This window comes from Onychomys torridus, chromosome 3 (assembly GCF_903995425.1).
Source record: "Onychomys torridus chromosome 3, mOncTor1.1, whole genome shotgun sequence".
NCBI lineage: Eukaryota > Metazoa > Chordata > Mammalia > Rodentia > Cricetidae > Onychomys > Onychomys torridus.
In genome coordinates, this window is record NC_050445.1 from 32,055,722 (window position 1) to 32,076,158 (window position 20,437).

A 20,437-nucleotide genomic window follows, 5' to 3' on the forward strand; every position below is an offset into this window, starting at 1 on the left:
GGTGAAGTTGGTAGACAATTAGAGGAGAGGGGCTTGTCAACCCCCTAACCCAGTGATTAGCAACTTCGGGTTCTCCCTGGTTCTCTGCCTTATCGTCTCTGCAAACTGTATGTGTTGGCACAACAGTGGCTGTGGTCAGATTCATTTTTGTTTAATAAACAGAAATGTGTGTCCTCCAAGAGTAACTTTAAGCTAAGGTTTTTTTTTGAGAAATAAGGTACATGTTTATGATAAACATCCAGTTTTCCTTACCAGTTCTGTCCACATGAAACCGAAGGGGACCAGATGCGGAGTCAGACACTTTCAAGTCTGCCTTCTCAGTAGCTGACTTTCCTCTTCTGTGACCCTCTTTACTTTCGGTTTTTCCTTTAATACTTCTTCCAGACTGCCCACAGCCCCTTGGGAAACACAGCCAACTCCTGCTGGCATCCTGGGATTGAGTGCCCACATTAGCACATCCTGAGGGAAACTGAAGTCATGTAACTTTTGGCAATGATGCTGCGTGAGATATTGCGTGGAGACTCCCTCGGAGGGGGCCCCAGAAGAGTGATGCCTTCAATACTGTGTGGGAAGGCCTTTGTCTGGGGTCCTCAGAACCCACTCAGAGGAGACAAATGGTTTTCAGAAGGAGTTTATTGCCTAATGCAGATGGAGGTGGGCACCGGTCAGCCCTTGGAGCATCCACTGTAAAGTGGCAGGGATGACAGAGACAGGCCCGGAGGCAGAAGCTTTGTGTGCTGCCTCTGGCTTTCCGGCCAGCTCACTAGCTCTGGGACTGCAGGCTGATAACTTGACCTCCTTGAGCGATTCTTCTCTGAGGGGGTTGGCTTAGAGGATTTCTAAGTTTTCTGTGACTGCAATTACTATATGATAGTAAATATGGAGAAAAAAAAGAAACTGGTAAATGAATATGTTGAGGTAAAACTAGTTTGTTGTTATTGTTGATTGTTTTTTTTTGTTATTTGAGACAGTTTCTCTGTGTGGCCCTGGCTGTCCTAGAACTCACTCTGTAGACCAAGCTAGCCTCAAACTCACAAAGATCTGCTTGCCTCTTTCCTGGGATCAAAGGCATGTGCTACCATAGCCCAGCTAAAACTGAATATATATATATTGGTTTTTCGAGACAGGGTTTCCCCTGTGTAGCTTTACACCTTTCCTGGAACTCGCTTTGGAGACCAAGCTGGCCTCGAACTCACAGAGATCCGCCTGGCTCTGCCTCCCAAGTGCTGGGATTACAGGCGTGTGCCACCACTGCCCGGCAAAACTGAATATTTTTAAAGGAAAGAAACCTCAGTGCAGTTTAGACTATTAACCAAAGACAAACTCCTAATGAAAAGCTTAGAAACTCGGGTAAAGTATGCCATGAAAAACTGTGTGCACCATTTTGTCCTCTGTGGTGAAATGCTGTCTTCCTACTTCTTCGTGTTATGAAGTAGGTCTGGTTTGAAGAGAAACAGGCGTGGCCAAGGCATATGTGGAGGGCTGCTGGAGAACTCCACCCTAGGGGTCTTTCCTGGAGTGAGCTTGCAGTTGTGGAAGAGTCTGAATGAAGTCTCCTTCTGTGATTGCTGCTGTGTCCCAGGGCACCACCTAGAGGACACAAAGGTGCACACAACAGTGAGAGCCAATTGAATTGCACGGCACCAGCCTCAAGGAGTCACACTGAGAGAGGCAGCCCGTAGCCAGGAGGAAGTGGGAATTTCCACGGCAGGAAGGATCCTGCTTCCAAGATCCATAAATTAGATCACTGTGTGCTGGAATACAGACTCGACGGCATAGCTACCGTCAATGGAGTCCATTGTGAGGTGTGGGAGGTGGAGGAAAGTGGGCAGCCCTCTCTGTGAAGCAACTTCAAACCACTGGTTCCTCCTGCAAACTCTTCATCAGCACCAGGGCTGGCCAACAGTGCAGGAGTGCTAGACTTCAGTGCACGATAAAATTATCTATTTTGATGAAGGTGATCTGGCTGGAATCTGGTCCCAAATTATTAGACAATGGTCCTTGAAAAGCCGGTGGGACTTTCATAGCTAGAGTATTTTGTTGGGTTAAAATTCCTCACAAGCATTTGAGTTTGCCATCTGCTTACCCACTTTGTTTTCTGAATGCCAGTCTCTCATAGATTGATCTTGTGTAGCTGAATTTGTGTGTGTGGCCAACATTCTTCGGATTCTGGTATACCAGGGCAGAGAACACAAGAACCTTCTGTGCACAGGGATGCTGCCAGTGGAGCGCCCAGCTTAAGAGCCATTTTATGGAAAGTCCTCAGGCCATTGAAGTGCCTCCCTGGAGACCTTGGAGGGCTTTCGTGGAGTGGCTTTAATTGACAGTGTGTCACTGGTGTCAAGTATTAAATGTCTAAAACAATGTTACTTTGGATTTAACTCTATGAGAGTTCTTTCCCTCAAGACCTCATGGCAAATTTAACTCTTGTTTTCCTTCAGTGCACTGAGTTGGGGATTTTGAGAGTCTATACAAATATATGGATATAGCTAGCCAGGTTTGGTGGTGCGGGTCTGTAATTGGGAAAGCCGAGAGCCAGGAGGAATCTAAGACAAGTTCAGCAACTTAGTGAGATCCTGCCTTGAAAAAGTACAAGGGGGGCTGGGGTGTGACTGAGGAGCAGAGTGCTGGGCTCCATCCCTGGCACTGCAAAAAAGAATTAATTTCAATATGTAGGAGTGTGTTTAATGATTTGCAGGAGGATTGTCTACTCTTTTTTTGTTGTTGTTGATTTTCGAGACAGGGTTTCTCTGTGTAGCCCTGGCTGTCCTGGCATTCACTCTGGAGACCACACTAGCTGTTTTTGGGGTTTTTTTGTGTTTTTTTTTTCCCTATAAAAAAATAATTAGCCAGGCTGTGGTGGCACATGCCTTTAATCCCAGCACTCGGGAGGCAGAGGCAGGCGGATCTTTGTGAGTTCGAGGCCAGCCTTATCTACAGAGCGACATCCAGGAAAGGTACAAAGCTACACAGAGAAACCCTGTCTCCAAAAACAAAAACAAAAACAAAAAAACAAAAACAAAAACAAAAAACAAAAATTAAAGAAGCATGGTGGTGCATGCCTTTGATCCCAGCACTTGAGAGACAGAGGCAGGAGGATCTCTGTGAGTTAAAGGCCAACATAGTGAGTTCTAGGACAGCCAGGAATACCCAGAGATTCTGTCTCAACAAAACAAACAAAAAGAAAGAAACAAGAATGTACTATGCAAAGTCCAAGTTGGCTTTGGATTTTTCAAGCCCTTTCTGCCTTTCCAGTGCTGTATTAGACACACACACACACACACACACACACACACACACACACACACACACCCTCCCAGAGCAATGCTTCGAATTTTGTTTTTTCCAAAGATTGGCTTGGATTAAAAGTCTGTTTCTCCCTTTCTCGCGAGTCACTGGAAACTCCTTAGGAGGCCTGGGCTCTGTCTGTTTCATGTTTTGCCTCTCTCTTCAGAGCAGCAGGACAGACTGGAGGTTTACTTTGGTTTGGGGTGAGGTAAACTGGCCTTGCTAACCCTTGCTCTGCTCTGACTTTCTGTGTGTCAGCAGTGGTAGGAAGGAGCTCAGTCTGGCAGCTCTGGGGAAATTTAAATGATAAACCCTTGCGATTCGAAGGGACTGTCTTAAGTGCATGCGACGGGACAGAAAAAGTAGAAGTCTTCGTTTTTTAGATGGACTGTGCACCCGGGACACACAGAATCAAGCGCCCTTCCCTTGACCAAGAACAAAATTGTCTTCAGTTCCTTTTCTGTTGCTGTGTTAAGACACCATGACCACCGGGCGGTGATGGCGCACACCTTTAATCCCAGCACTTGAGAGACAGAGCCAGGTGGATCTCTCTGAGTTCAAGGCCAGCCTGGTCTACAAAGTGAGTTCCAGGATAGCCAGGGCTACACAGAGAAAACCTGTCTGGGGCGGGGGAGGGGAGACACCATGACCTAGGCAACTTATAGAAGAAGGATAGGAGTTCATGACCATCCCGGCAGGGAGCATGGCAGCAGGCAGGCAGGCAGGCAGGCAGACACTGGAGCAGCAGCTGGCAGCTCACATCTGATCCACCAACAGGAGGCAGAGAGAGAGCTAGGACTGTGGGAAGCTTTTGATTCCATGACACACCTCCTCGAACAAGGCCACACCTCCCAATCCTTCCCAAGTATTTCCACCAACTGAGACAAAGTACTCAAGCATATGAGCCCATTTTAAGGCACCACAGACCTCTTCCACGAGGTCTCATTTTCTCTCCAGCCATTGCCCAATCCCTCCTGTTTTCCACAGCTGCATCCTTTGATAGACATGCCTGCAACTGCTCATCTATCTTTCCTTCCTCACTCACGGACTTCTTGACTCCACACTTCCTATTCCGATTCTGTTCTCTCCAATCCATGAGGTAAGGCTCCCTGTGGCCCCAGAAAACCCCACCTTCTTAATGATTCCTGAGATACTTCCTCCTCTGGCATGTTTATTCTTAGGCCCACCCTCCATCTTTGTAGTGTCTCTTGTCTGTGTCCAGCTTTAAAACCTTTGATCTCGCTAATGTTCAGTCCTGGGGCTCCAGGGCTAACTTCCGTATTATGGAGTGGACTGTGTCCCTACCCTCTAATTTGTGTGTTGAAGTCTTCACCTCTGGTAGGTCAGAAGGTGGTCTTATATGGAAGTGGGGTCTCTGCAGAGGCAATCATTCAAGTTTCGATTAGAACGGCAGATGCACTTGCATGGTGTCCTTGTGAAAGGATTCTGACACAGAAATCTACAGATAAAGATGAAGGCAGAGATTAGAGTGATATGTCTGAAAGACAAGAAAAACCAAGGACTTCCATGCACCACTGGAGTCAGACACAAACCTGGAACAGTCGTCCCCACGGTCCTCAGGGGACTAAGGCTTTCAGTTGTTGATCTCCGGAACTGTAAACCAGAACATTTCTTTATTCATGTGTGCACGCACGCGCGCGCACACACAAACTCAAGAGTGGTGCCTGTGTGGAGACCAGAGGATAACTTTCAGAAGTTAGTTCTCTCCATTTACGCAGGAGAGCCAGCTCAGGTCACCAGTCTCAGGTTGTCCAGATTTTGTGGCAAGTGAGTTCATACTGAGTCATCCTATGATTCTGTTTGTCTTTCCCTCCCTCCCTCCCTCCCTCCCTCCCTCCTTCCCTTACCTTTTTTTGTTTGTTTGTTTCAAGACAGGGTTTCTCTGTGTAGCCTTGACTGTCCTGGAACTTACTCTGTAGACCAGGCTGGCCTCGAACTCACAGAGATCCGCCTGCCTCTGCCTCCCAAATACTGGGATTAAAGACGTGTGTTACCACTTGGCTGCTGCTGCTGCTGCTTCTCTGTTGGGGAATATTATTTTAAGGTGTGTAACTTTTGTTTATGTTGCATTTGTTTAACTCTGTGAAGCTGTGTTACTGTGCCTGTCTAAACACCTGATGGCCTAATAAAGAACTGAACGGATCAATAGCAAGGAAGGAGAAAGGGTAGGTGGGGCTGGCAGGCAGAGAGGATAAATAGAAAGAGAAATCTGAGGGGAGATTGAGAAGTAGCCAGAGAAGGAGGAGGAGGACATATAAGGGCCAGCCACTCAGCTACACAGCAAGCCATAGAGTAAGACATAATGAAAGGTATACAGAAATAGAGAAAGATAAATGCCCAAAGGCAAAAGGAAAGTAGATGGGCTAATTTAAGAAAAGCTGGCAAGAAACAAGCCAAGCAAAGGCCAGACATTTATAAGTAAGAATAAGCTTCCATGTGTGATTTATTTGGGAACTGGGTGGCAAAACAACCAACAACAGTCCTTCTTCTCCTTTTTTTTTTTTTTTTTTTTTTTTTGAGACAGGGTTTCTCTGTGTAGCTTTGCACCTTTCCTGGAATTCACTCTGTAGCCCAGGATGGCCTTGAACTCACAGAGATCCGCCTAGCTCTGCCTCCCGAGTGCTGGGATTAAAGTCGTGCGCCACCACTGCCCGGCCTCTCTTCTCCTTTGTAAAATAGTGTCTCTTTATGTAGTCCTGGCTATCCTGGAATTCACTATGTAGACCAGGCTAGCAGGATGGCCTCTGACTCACTGAGATTCCCATGCCTCCACTCCTCAAATGCTGGGGTTACAGATGTGTGCCACCACACCTGGCCACTTGTTTCTATTTCTTGAGTCACCGGGTTTTCAGGACATTGCTGTGGAGTTCCTGCTAACTAATCACCTTCTACTCTTTCCCCAGAGTTCCCAATGTTTCTATCACTGAGCCTTTGCACTCTTAAATATCAAGATGAGGAGCAAGTCAGATGGCTCCTCTCCCCATTCCTTTCCAACATCATCCTCGAAGTCCAGGACAAAGCAATATGACAGGAAAGAAAAGGCAAAGCTATTGGAAAGGGAGAAATAAAACTGTTATCGTTCACAAGTGACTTACTTGTCTATGAAAAAAACATGAAAGAATAAATAATAAAAATTATTTGTAGACAAATTTCTGAACAGTCTTATTAAATAAAAAACATAGGGGTGAAAACCTGAGAGAGATCAGAGTGACAGGAACAGCCATGTGCTAACCTCATCTCACCAACTCCGCAACTTCCAAAAGATGAGCTACTTCCTGTCTACCTGTGCCTGTATGCCTTGCTGTTCTGCCATCTGATTTGCTCTCTCTGTCCAGCTACATTACTTCCTCTTCCTGCCCAGTTGTATCACTTCCTGTCTTTCTGTACAGACCTTCATAGTTAACTAGTGTTGTAATTTAAGGCATGTGTCTGGCTCTGTTCCCAGTGTGGCCTTGAACTCAAATAGATCCAGACAGATCCCAGAGTCCCAAGTGATAAGATTAAAGGCGTGTGCTAACATTACATGACTTTTGTGTTTTTTACTCATAATGGCTGGCTTTTTCCTCTGATCTCCAGGCAAGCTTTATTTATTAGAGCACAAATAAAATATTACCACAATTATTGGAATGGAAACATTTTCATATGCAAATTCTTTTCCTCCATTCCATCCTTAGGTTCCACCAGAAGACATTTCAGCAACAAGGCCCCCAGTATACCTTCACAGTTCTACGTTAGGGTGTATCCTCTCTCCATCCCTTGGTTGCAGTTTAGTCTGCTGAGATCTTGATCACCTTTCCCTTCCACAAATGTCACCCTAGTGTGTCATACTGGCGACACCATGCTGGTTGAATATAGTGAGCAGGAAGCAGCAAACTATTACAGACTTATTGATAAGACATTTGCATATCAGAAGATGCTCAATGAGTCCAACTGAAATGTAAAGGTCCACTTTTGAGAGTTCCAGAGGGGCATGCATTTCAGGAATGACCTTTCATGGAGAAGCCTAGGCTGCGTTGTCTGGTCCCTCTTAAAACTAAGAATGGAGCATGATGCTTAGTGGGCCTCTTTACATAGAGACAGTATTTTTTTTTTTCTCCCCACGGAGCTGAGGACCGAACCCAGGGCCTTGTGCTTGCTAGGCAAGCGCTCTACCACTGAGCTAAATCCCCAACTCCAGGCTTGGAACTCTTAATTCCCCCATTACTACCTCCCAAATGCTGGGATTCTAAGTGGGCACTACCATGTCTGCCCAACAAACTGGCTCTTTTTACTCTTCTAAGCCTGAGTTTAACTGCTGCCTCCTGAGAGGACCCTCCCTGAGCTAACTATCTCTTCCATTCTCTGAAGCTGGCCAGTCTCACACTGCATTTTCTACAACCTGAAGTGTCCTGCTAATTTAACACTCCAAGGCTGGCAGCATCAGCCATCAGGACTCCACACATGGATTTCAGCCTGTATCTGTTCTGTTTTGCAAATTCTGACCTCAGTTTTGGGACTTTGTTCCACTGACTTTGGACTTATGGACATTTCTGTCCTGGAGGGGTAGAAGGGTGTCTCAGTTATTTTTCTATTGCCGTGAAGAGACACCATGACCAATGCAACTTATAAAACAAAGCATTTAATTCAGGGTTCGTGGTTCCATAGGGTTAGTTCATAACCATCATGGCAGGGAGCGTGGTGGCAGGCAGGCAGGCAGGCAGGCAGGTGTGGTGCTGGAGCAGTAGCTGAGAGCTCACATCTAATCCACAGGCACAAGTCAGAGAGAGAGAGAGAGAGAGAGAGAGAGAGAGAGAGAGAGAGAGAGAGAGAACTAACTGGGACTGGCATGGGCTTTTGAAACCTCACAGCTCACACCCAGTGACACACCTCCTCCAACAAGGCCACACCTCCAAACCTGTCCCAAATAGTTCCACCACTGGGGAACCAAGCATTCAAACACATGAGACTGTGGGGGACATTCTTGTTTAAGACAGCACAGAGGGTGCGGTCAAGTTCTGTCCCTCAAGCCTCAGTGTTCATTTCCCAGACCTCGGAATGAGCTTTGTTCTCTCCTTTGTCCCGGCCTCCATGGCGTCCAGTTAGAAACCACAGCTTCTTCTCAGCCTTCCCAAGCTTTCCACACTCTGTCCTCCCTGCTGCCTCCCGAAATGAAGTTCCATTTGTTATGGTCCTTAGAAAATGCTGCTAATTGGACCATGCATGGGCATCATGGGACTGACTGGCTAAATATCCACGCCTCAGATATTCTACTGGTTTCATTTCTGTGACTGTGGGAAAAAACCAACAATACGAACACTGACAAAACCAACCAACAACCAAACAAACAAACAAACAAAAAACCCAAAGAAATAAAAACCATAGAGGCAGAAATGATTTCTCGAGCTTACACTTCCAAGTTCCTCTCCATCATTTTGGGGACGTCAAGGCAGGAACTCAAGCAGCTGGTCATAACACATCCACAGTCAAGAGCAAATATAGAATGAATGCACCCTTGCTTGCTTGCTTTCATCCAGCTTTCTCCTGTCTTACATAAGATTCTCTGCCTAGGGAATGGTACCACCCACAATGGACTAGGTCTCCTACATCAATAAGACACCCCCTGGCATGCCCACAGGGAGCTTGATCTAAATTTTTCATTAACTCACTTTGTGAGAACCAAAGGTTCTTTTGTTGTTGTTGGCTTGTTGGTTGGTTTTTTTTTCGAGACAGGGATTCTCTGTGTAATAGCTCTGGCTGTCTTGGAACTTACTTTATAGACCAGGCCAGCCTCTAATTCACAGAGATCCTCCTGCTTCTGCCTCCCCGAGTGCTGGGATTAAAGGTGTGTGCCACCTCCGCCGCCGCCGCCGCCGCCGCCGCCGCCGCCACCGCCACCACCCAGCCCAAAGTTACATTTTAAGTTTTAGTTACTGTGCCTTAGAGATCCATAAAACAAAATGCCTCTGATTTGCAAGCCCCTTGCCCAAGGACAGATAGTTCCTGAAGTGCTGGAGGCTATTGTTTAGGGGAGATCACTCCCCTAAACAAGTTTGTTTGACCCATCTGCACCAGATATGCTTGATCATATTTGGGTGGGAAGTATGTGGGCAGGAAATATGTCAGGATGTACCCTTGCCCCAGATTGGATACAGTCAGGAGGTATGCAGGCAGGAAGTACTTCAGGATGTGTGCTTGCCCTCATGGAAAATGCAGTGTATTATGGGTTTTGCCTTCTGAAGCCTCTGCAAACTTGATTCAGGGCCATTTGCTGGGAACACGAGTATAGACTTGGCAGAGCCCATACACCCGGCCAGTATTTAATTAAAGCTTACTTCAAATTTGGCTTTAAATTGTGGTAATGGTCTTATTTTTGACCGGTGGGATTAACAACTTCCAGTTGATTCTAGGCTGTGTCAGGTTGACAATTAAAGCCAGTGCAGATGTCCCTGGCAGGGTATTTTATGTGAAAGAATTATCGCTGAATTTGAGGAGTGATCATGACTCTGTGTGTGTGTGTGTGTGTGTGTGTGTGTGTGTGTGTGTGTGTGTGTGTCTATGAAGGGATCTTTATCTTTTAGAAGTATATAACATGTTGATAGTTTTTTGAAGGAAATTATATGTATATGGTATTAACTTCAAAGTATGAATAATTACAGGAGAGTGGAGTTTAGATGACACAAAATTCAGGTTGGAGTTGAGTGACATGTATCTGGAAGGTTCTTGTACTAACAGGTCTTTCTACTCTGACAGATATTTAAATGTTTTCCATAGGAAACAGTGGAAAACAAGAGCTGGGGATGTAGCTCAGATAGCAGAGTGCCTGTTTAGTATTCATGAAGTCCTGGGTTCAATCCCCAACACCATATAAACTAGGGGTGGTGGCACATGCCTGTAATTCCAGCACGGGGTGGGGTGGGGCAGGAGGGTCAGAAATTTTCCTTCATAGTAAATTCAAGGCCAGCCTGGGCTACATGAGACCCTGTCTCAAACAACACACACACACACACACACACACACACACACACACACACACACACACACAAACGTAGTGGGTAGCCATTCCGGCTTTCACCTGGAAGCTCCAACTCCCATTGAGGGGTAACGGTCACACCTACAAGGCAGGGCTGAGAGAGGACACTGAAGACCCAGATTCTAGATGCGTGGGCTCACTTAGTTCCTGAACCCTGGACGCTGGAGGTAGACCGAGCAGAGTTCTCCAGAGAACACCGCCGGACTGCACCACACCTTTCCCAGACTTTGTAAACTATCCATTCTTGTAAGTTACCCCACAAAATAAACCTCCCTTTTAACTATGTGGAGTGGCCTTAATAATTTCACCAATACACACACACACACACACACACACACACACACACACACACTGTAAAATGGAAAAAAAAACAACAACAACTAAAAACTACCTCCCATTTGAGGACCCAGCGGGTACATTTTATAGGGACCCTGGGTGGGTACACACCCACCTGGAAAAGCTGTTCTGGAAAGTTCATTCATATCAAGGCAGGCAGGTGGCTGTTGCAGTGGAAGCCTCTGAGCCCAGAAAGCTCTCTGACTCTCTCTGTTCTTCTCATCACTGTAAAATAAATGTCAGCACTCCTAACTTGGCTGCTGGGGAAGCTGGACTTCACATGCTGGGTTTTTCTATGGCTTCACCTGTTTCTTCGCCTTTAGAAATACAGTGTCTGGGAAAGTACTTAAGAAGATGCTGAATGAGATACTTTGTTCTCTTCCAAAACTACTTCTTAATGTTATTTCATTCTTTCTGTTTTGTGTAGTGTTGGGATCAAACCCAGGGCCTCCTACGTGCTAGGCATGTCCTCCACCAGTAAGCCACACCCCAGCCTCATTCTTGAGACTGAAGGAGTGTTTTGATTTGTGTAGGAGCTGAACTAGCCTGCTGTCTTTCTTGCCCTTCTAAGGTCCCGGAACCCTTGTCCTCAGCCTCAGTTCCCCGAGAGGCAAGTTACCCCCTCAGAGAACTCCGTTCTTGCTTGGCAGTGGGGACTCAAGGTTGCCGCTGAGGGCGGGGCCCAGGTGGGGCTGGGGTGGAGCAGGGCTGGCCGGTGTGGCAGGTTTGAGCTCACCTACTGCAGGATGTGTTGATACAACAGAGTGGCCTCTGAAGAGGGAGCTGGGACAGTGTGTGGAAGGGGAGAGGCTAGGCAGCCTCTCTGCCACCGGGCTCTGGGCCACTTGAAAGCCACAACTGACTGTGGTTGCCTGCTGCTGCACTCAGAACCAGCTCCAAGGAAACTCCGGTGAGAAAGGTCTTTGCATCGTGCTTTTTGGTCTGTGTGAAGCTAATGTCTTATGGTTCTGTGGACACGTTGCCTTGGTTATCAGAGAGAATAGTAAAAACCAGAAAACTTTCTGATTCATTTTGGTGCCCAAAGGCAAAGTGTAGCTCCAGTTGGTGGACTTCTGGGGCACAGGGTAAGGAAAAGAAGTAATTCAAGACATCATTTTTGACAATGACTTCGTGATTAATGTTGAGCTCACTCTATGCTAAACTGATGGGATAGTCCCAGCCTCAGGATTTTGCTGGCTCGTGGAGATACAGGGCACTTGTTAAGCAAGTCACTGACTGATAATCTGGCAGCAGACGGGAGGCAGGATAGTCTGGAAGGTTTGCTGGCAGAATGGAGGGATGGTGGGGTGTTGGATGGATGGTGGAGAGGAAAGATTGAGACCCCAGACTCAGCTGGGGAGCATGAACAAAGGCCCTGAGGTAGGTGCAAGATCACGGAGAAAGTAAGTACAGGTGTGTGAGAGGGGAGTGAAGACCAATGAGGCAGAGAAGACCGAGGCCACATTGGAGGCCTTCTCTGAGCCTGCTCACGGGCTTTAGACTTGATCCTGCTGGGGTGACAGGCCCAGGGGCTGGCGGCGTGTGGTTCTGCCAAGTGTTCTGATGTGAAATCTGGGCTGAGGACAGCTGGTTTTCTAGGTCAACTTGAAGGAAAATGATGGAGAAAAGCAATGGGGACCCTTTGGGGGCTCCCGTGGGAGACCAGTTTGTAGTGGGCAGGCCCCCATCCCCTGCCTATGCTCACATGGACTTCAGCATCTTGGCCTTTTTTCTTCACGCAGGAAAGTGCTCCCCCCCCCACCCCCCGCCCTCACATAATCAGAAAAGAAGGTGACTTGGTGGTGGTCTAGGGAAACAGATTGTGTGTGGAGGGGCCATGTTTAGAACAGGTATAGCCCTCTAGATTCTCCAGGCCCCAAGGTGTCAGCCTGGGAAGCCTGGACATGGAGTCCAGGAGGACGAGAGTTGGGGGGGGTCTCTCACGGATGGAACCGGGGGAAGGGTCAAGGCTTGGCAAGCCATGGAGTAGAGGGATCCTGATCCCCCAGGATCTGGAGTTGAGCCTAGAGCTGTTCAGTGAAGTCAGGAAGGGATCTGGGGCCCCAGGCCCTGGGGGTCACGTGGAAACAAGAATAGAGGACTGTATGCCAGACATAAGAAAAGGAGGCTGAGGTCCTTGGGGCTGGAGTCCTGGACCTACAAACCAGAGGAGTTTTGTGGCTTGGGTTATGGGGTAAGATGAGGTAGTGATGAGACAGAAAGGTGACAGGAACGGCAGTTTCTGCGTGTGTGTGTGTGTGTGTGTGTGTGTGTGTGTGTGTGTGTGTGTGTGTGTTTCAAGGACCTTCCTGGATCTGATGTGTTATTTAGTGAAAACTTTGGGGCTCATTGAACCCCTTTGCAAGTCTGTTTTCTCTCTGTGTATGTATGTCTTTTATTGTTGTTGTTTGTTTTTGTTTTTCAAGATAAGGTTTCTCTATTTGGCCCTGGCTCTGTAGACCAGGCTGGCCTTGAACTCAGAGATCCACCTGCCTGTCTCCCTAGTGCTGGGATTAAAGTGCTACCCCCCCCTCCCTCTACTTTATAGTGTCTGGAATTGAACTAAATCAGGCCAGATGGCAAGTGCCTTTCTCCACTGAGCAATCTCCCGGACCCATGATGAATGATTGGAGGTGGGGGAATGTTGAGTCACAAACATCACACGCCACACTTTGGAATGCATTGTCCCTGAGCATCGGGAAGGCTCCTTACGGTGTATACTGAGTGGTTGGGAAGCAGCTGTGAGAGCCAGGGCCTTGGTTCCTTTTCTCTGCTTCACACCTGACCAGGCTTGGATGATGTCTCATCACCTAGCCTGAGCATCTGTCATCTGAAATGCTTGGCACCAGAACTTTTAGATTTCCATATTTACAACACACACACACACACACACACACACACACACACACACACACACACTACACTATCTTGGATGTGGGATCCAAGTCTACATGCAAAACTCATCCATGTTTCACTTATACATTATAATACACATAGATGGAGGGAAATTTGCACTTTTTTTGTTTTCCAGAGCACGTGTGTTGTAGCTGTGACCTAGCAGGTAAGGTTGGAGGTAGGGGGCAGGGTGCTTTTTCCAGCCATGGCATCAGATTGGTGCTTCCAGGTTTCAGTTTGGGGTGATTTGGGTTTGTTAATGTTGGTTTATTTCCTTATCTTTGTGTGTCTGCGTATGTGTGAGTGGTGTCATGAGCACGGGGATTGAACTAGACTGTGTCCACTGAACATAGTGAACTATGCCCGTACTCTTGTCACTGAGTTATAACCCAGCTCTGATTTTTTAAAAATTCTAACTTGGGTCATGTTGAGATTTTTATATATTTATTACCTTCAATCTCCTCTCTCTCTCTCTTTTTTCCCCTCCAGACTAAGGCTGGGCCAGCATGGCGTCTGTGTTTCGAAGCGAGGAGATGCGTTTATCCCAAGTGTTTCTCCAGGTGGAGGCTGCGTATTGCTGTGTGGCTGAACTGGGAGAGCTTGGCTTGGTTCAGTTCAAAGATGTAGGTGCTGCATTCTTTGGAGATAAGAGGAAGGTGGGGGTGGCAATAGATAGCCCTTGCACAACGCTTCTAGGTAATCAACAAAACACATTATACTGGAAGAGGGGCCCCGAGCTAGGATAGGTGGAATTTCATGGTTCTGACCTTCTGGCTAAGATGTCTCCTGACCCTCAGCTCCTTCCCCATGCCTTCTCTGGGAATGTTTGGAAGCTGTAGTTCAATGGCTGGGTTTTTCAATTTTTGCATAGCATCTCCACAAGCCAGATCTAGGCAGTGAACACAGCATTACCAGTTTTCAAAATGATACAGAATCTATTTTCTCTGACTAGAGGCAACGCATCCTGGAATTGGCAGTTGCTGCTGACATGAGTTACCATACAGATACTCTAGGGGTGGGCTGTCTGGAATGTCGCTTCTCTTGGGCCATTTATACTTTGCCAAGCTTTTACTGAGTCCTATTTAGAAAATTAGTCCTTCGTTATTTCCTCACCAAGGTCAAAGTCAAACCTCTGCTCTCTGGTGGGAGGCCTGGATCTTGTCCTTCACATTGCTAGTTAGCATAGCACCTGAGGCATTGGATCCTCTGGAGCTGGAGTTCCTCAAGGCTGTGAGCTGCCTGACTTGGCTGCTGGAAACCTAACTGGAAGAACAGCAAGTGCCCTTAACCACTGAGCCCCTCTCTCTAGGCCTAACATTTATTAGGCTAAGCTGAGCGTTCCCCACAGCAAAGGTTGAGTTCTCATTGATGAACGGGATGCACTCTGTAGACCTGTACAGTCTCAAAGTCCCCTCAGATTCCTGACCCCACTGAGGAGTATAGGAATGGAGGGTGCAACTTGCCTGTAACCCACATGTCTCCTGCACAGCCATATTTATTCATAACACATTCCTAGCAACAATCCCCTCCTCCAGAAGGTACTGCAGTGATGAAGAGAAGACATTGGATCCCTAATGTAAGCCTGTGGTTCCCCTTTCCTCAGCTAAATGCAAATGTGAACAGCTTCCAGAGGAAGTTTGTGAATGAAGTCAGAAGGTGCGAGTCACTGGAGCGCATCCTCCGTAAGCCCCTTTCCCTTACTGCCTAAATGTGAACCAAAAGAGGGAACTAGGTTGGTTTTTTTTTTTTGTTTTTTTTTTCTTTTTGTGACAGGGTTTCTTTGTGTAGCTTTGCGCCTTTTCTGGAACTCGCTTTGTAGACTAGGCTGGCCTCGAACTCACAAAGATCTGCCTGCCTCTCCCTCTCGAGTGCTGGGATTAAAGGGAGGGAACTAGTTTGTAGAACTTAATTACCATGCTTGCTTGGCACAGCGCTCTGCCATGTATTGTAATGCTTTCTGAGGTGATCCCCAAGGCAGAGGGGATGGGAGGTTGGAGGATGGACCCAGCTGTGGGGCAGGAGCTAGAGCAACCCAGAGAGCTCAGCTGGCCAGAGGCACTGGTTCTGCTGGACCCCCACTTCCGTGTCCGGCAAGTCATGATCACCTGTGCTGTCCTTCAGGTTTTCTGGAAGATGAGATGCAAAATGAGATTATAATGCAGATGCCTGAGAAGGATCCAGAGACTCCTCTTCCCCGAGAAATGATCACCCTGGAGGTAAGAGCCTCACGTTACCATCTCCCCAGCTGAGGATGGTCAAGTGGCTTCCAGATTCTTTACATGTGAGCAAGTAGTTGATAGTTCCTTTTTCTGGTTACTTCGTGTCTGCACGGGATATATGCCAACTTGACACAAGCTAGAGCCATCTGAGAGGAGGGAGCCTCAGTTGAGAAAATGCCTCCATAAGATTGGGACTTTAGAGCATCTTCTTAATTAGTGATGGGTGTGGGAGGGTCCAGCCCATTGTGAGTGGAGCCATCCCTGGGCTGGTGGTCCTGGGTTTTATAAGAAAGCAAGTTGAGCAAGCCATGGGAACAAGCCAGTGAGCAGAACCCCTCCGCGGCCTCTGCATCAGCTCCTGTCTCCAGCCCTGTTTGAGTTCTTGACTTGACTTGAGTCCCTCAGTGATGGACTATGATGTGGAACCGTAGGCTGAAATGAACCCTTCCCTCCTGGGATTGCTTTTGGTCATGGTGTTTCATCACGGCAAAAGAAACCCTAACTAAGACTCTATCCTAGGAAAATATCAGGGTACAACTTTAGGGCCCCTTATGCTGATGGCAGGGGAGCCATTTTCCTCTCTCAACACAGCGCTCTGAGCAAGCTCACCCCATTCTGAAGAAAGATTTCTTTTGTGCATGGCAATTTCTCACAGTGAAGTCTTACCTATGTAGTACCATAGGACAGGTGGAATGGGATGTGTTCCAGTTATGTGCCTGGCACAAAAAGGTTTGTGAACTGGCTCTTTTCAGCTTAAAAAAAGTTCATCCAGCTGGACTCAGTGTGAGATGATTGGTTTAATTGACTGTTCTGTAAAAATCTTCAGCTGTGCCAGGACAGGCAAATTCCAAGTCTCACCACTTCAAATTTAAAATACTCAGTTTTGTCTGACATTATACATTTGTTTTCAGGGGGCAGAGGGCAAGGTAACATTGTTAGGGATACCCTTTCTTTTTAAAGAAAGATGTATTTATTTTATATGTATGAGTGTTTGCCTGCATGTGGGTATGTGCACCATGTGTGTGCTGGGTGCCTATGGATGACAGAAGCCTTTGGATCACTTAGAACTGGAATTACAGTCGATTGTAAGTCACCTTGTGGTTGCTGGGAACTGAACCCGGGTCCTCCGCAAGAGCAATGAATGCTGTTAACCAGTGAGCCCTCTCTCCAGCCCCTGGATAGCCTTTCTGATGGTTTACTTTTAAATCTCTTTTTGGTAAGTGTGTCTCTTGCATAGGTTTAAACATTGAGAATGACGATCCTTTTATTTTAATTTTTTTATGGTTTGTCATTTTTTGGAGTCTGATAGGCTGATCTCAAAGTTGACCACACAACAGATGACCTGGAGTTGCAGCGCCCCCTGCCTCCACCTCCAGATCTAGCGTGGCCAAGACACCACACTTTGGAGATAGGTGATCTTAATCTGTTCTCACTAGTCATGGTTCCTGACTCTGCTCTTTAGTTTACCACCTATCACGTGACTGGAGACTGGGGAGATGGCTCAGTTGTTAAGGTGTTTGCTGCAAAAACACAGGGACCTGAGTTTTAGTCCCCATAATACACACACACACACACACACACACACACACACACACAAAGTGAGTCATTGCTCTTTACCGTTGAGCCGTCTCACCAGCCCCCGCTTCTTGTTTTAACTTTTTTTTTTTTTCAGAGCTGAGGATTGAACCCAGGGCCTTTGTGCTTGCTAGGCAAGCACTCTACCACTGAGCTAAATCCCCGACCCCTTGTTTTAACTTTTAAGATTCTGTATTGCTTCTGAAGTCAATTCATTTCTGTACTTGCAGATTTTTTTGCTAATATGCTTTCTCTATTGAATTAAAATTTTTTATTTTATGTGTATGATTGTCTTGCCTGCATATATGTCTGTACTATGTGAGTGTCTGGTGCCTATGGAGGTCAGAAGAGGGCATCACATCTTTTGGGATGGAGTTACCGATGGTTATGAGCCTTCATGTGGGTGCTTGGAATTGTGCTCTGGTCCCCTGCAAGAGCAGAAAATGCTCTTAACCACTGAGCATCTGGTCCTCTCTGTTGTATTTTTTTTCCCTCCCAAGACAGGGTTTCTTTGTGTAGCCTTGGTTGTTTTGAAACTCAGTTTGTAGACCAGGCTGGCCTCGAACTCACAGAGATCCACCTACCTCTGTCTCCTGAGTGCTGGGATTAAAGGTGTGTGCCACCACTGCCTGGCTCTCCATTGTATTTTAAAGGTCTTTTTAGATAAGTGACCTTCCAGGTTTTTAAATTAGTTGTAAAATTTCCCTTCCTTCCTCCCTTCCCTCCCTCCGTCCCTCCCTCCCTCCCTCCCTCCCTCCCTCCCTCCCTCCCTTCTTTTCTTTTTTCCTTCCTTTCTTCCTAGACAGAGTCTCTCCATTATATAGCTCTGGCTGTCTTGGAACTCACTATGTAGATCAGGCTGGTCTTGAACTCCCAGAGATCCACCTACCTCTGCTTCTTGAGTGCTAGAATTCAAGGTGTGAAACACCATGCCTGGCTGTTAAATTTCAATACTAAATTTACAAAATGTGCCTAGAATGTGTTAGATCTCATCTATTGGGCTTTGAATTTGAATAGCTTTTTTTTTTTTTTTTTTTTTACTTTCCAGATTTTTTTCCCTTAATTATAAATGCTTGCTTGGCCTTAGCTTGGCTTATTTCTAGCCAGCTTTCCTTAACTTACATTAACCTGTCTATCTTTTGCCTCTGGGCTTTACCTTTCTCTATTCTTTTTTTTTTCTTTCTTCTATTAGCTTGATACATTCCAAATTCTTATCCTAATAGTGAAATGTTTCATTGAAGCTTGCCCAGTAATTGAGTAAAACCAAAACTTACTATAAGCCACAGTCATCCTAGGGTCCCCCCTGCTATATAGCCTCTCTGGTTCTGTGGGTTGCAGTCTGATTTTCTTTGCTTTATATCTAGTATCCATTTATGAGTGAGTACATACCATGTTTGTCCTTCTGGGTTTGGGTTGCCTCACTCAGGATGATTTCTTTTTCTTTTTCTTTCTTTCTTTCTTTCTTTCTTTCTTTCTTTCTTTTTTTTTTCTTTTTTTTTTGGTTTTTCGGGACGAGGTTTCTTTGTATAGCTTTGTGCCTTTCCTGGAATTCACCTTGGAGACCAGGCTGGCCTCGAACTCACAGAGATCCGCCTGGCTCTGCCTCCCAAGTGCTAGGATTAAAGGCGTGCGCCACCACTGCCCTGCCAGATGATTTCTAATAGTTATCTTTTTATGTCTACCTGATTTTCAAATTATTACATTTATTTACGTCTCTCAGTGAGTGTGCATGTGTACACATGTGCACATGCCGTGATGTGCATGTAGAAGTCAGAGGACCACGTGCAGGAGCTGGTTCTTCCCTTCACTACATGGGACCTAGGGATGGAACTTGGGCTGTCAGGCTTGGCAGCAAGTGCCTTTACCTGCTGAGCCATCTTGCTGGTCCCCTACCTGCTTTATTGTTGTTTAACCATTTATTCTTGTACTTGCTAGGCAAGCTCTCTACCACTGAGCTAAATCCCCAACTGCTGTTTAACCATTTATTATTTTTCTTATTTGTGAAGGTAGCACTCTCTTGCCTCTTTGAACATTCTTTAAAAAAAAAAAAAAAAAAAACCTGAAAATTTGTTTTTCCCAGACTGTTCTATGGAAGGTGATTTAACATCATGTGATTTTGTGTGTGTGTGTGTGTGTGTGTGTGTGTGTGTGTGTGTGTGTCCTGATTTGCTGGTGATTTTTCCCATCAGGTTTCATCACAAGCTTTATTCTTTTGTGTGTGTGCTCATTGGGGAGAATAAATTGTGGATTTTTTGGGGGGCTCATTTCTGCCTTCCTGCCTTTTCCCCTCACTTTTCTCTTTTCTCTTGTTCCCATTTGTCTCTTCAGATCTATGTAGAACTGGGGGTGGGAGGAGGTTGGGGGAGGAGAGAATTCTCTCTCTCTCTCTCTCTTTTTTTTTTTTTTCCATTTAACCACCGTTACAGAGTGTCTGGGGCAGAATGAATTCCCAACATGTAAAATTACTTTATTTTACCTTTTGGGTTCTGAAGGGGACAGGACACCATGGCTTCCTCATGAGCTGTCTTCCATCCCTCAGAGTGCCTTTGAATTATCCTGTCAGATATGACACTCTGGACAGTGTTCACCTGGCTTTTGCTACATTCTACAGGAATACCTAATTTATAGCTGACCGGAGCATTTGGCTTCAACTGTATTTTGACATGGGAACCGCCTCTTTTGATGTCTAGTTATCAGTTATGGTTAATGTGTAGAATAAATGTCAGGGCACATTTAACCCAGCTTGTTTTTTGTCCCTGGCACAGAGCACTCTAGAGAAATTGGAAGGAGAGCTACAGGAAGCCAACCAGAACCAGCAGGCTTTGAAGAAGAGCTTTCTGGAACTGACAGAACTCAAATACCTCCTAAAGAAAACCCAGGACTTTTTTGAGGTGTCTTTTTGGGGGGTGGGGTTGATAAAGGGTCCTTTCCTCAGAGCCCCAAGTTTCTATTTTGAAGACTGGCTGATCTGGACTGTGGATGAAATACTTTGTTTCTTGGTCCATGGCCAGGTTATCAGTGAAGCGGGGGAGTATTCGAGCAGCCACTCTGGTTCAAGTGAAGTAAAAAAAAGATGGCGCTGAGGCCAGGCATG

General features: G+C 46.3%; 1 protein-coding gene across 2 annotated transcripts in view; it reads left to right on the top strand.

The window, feature by feature from the left end:
- Atp6v0a4 (ATPase H+ transporting V0 subunit a4) overlaps nucleotides 1–20,437 on the top strand; it is an 87,925-nt gene that overhangs the window by 26,109 nt on the left and 41,379 nt on the right. Inside the window, exons 2-5 of one of the 2 annotated variants that reach the window (XM_036181021.1) lie at nucleotides 14,039–14,172; nucleotides 15,153–15,231; nucleotides 15,671–15,765; nucleotides 20,109–20,234. In XM_036181021.1, the coding sequence (XP_036036914.1) occupies nucleotides 14,056–14,172; nucleotides 15,153–15,231; nucleotides 15,671–15,765; nucleotides 20,109–20,234 (417 nt within the window). In that variant the 5' untranslated portion in view covers nucleotides 14,039–14,055. Of the gene's footprint in view, nucleotides 1–14,038; nucleotides 14,173–15,152; nucleotides 15,232–15,670; nucleotides 15,766–20,108; nucleotides 20,255–20,437 lie in introns of those variants that run through there. The other variant, XM_036181022.1, reaches the window with a different exon arrangement.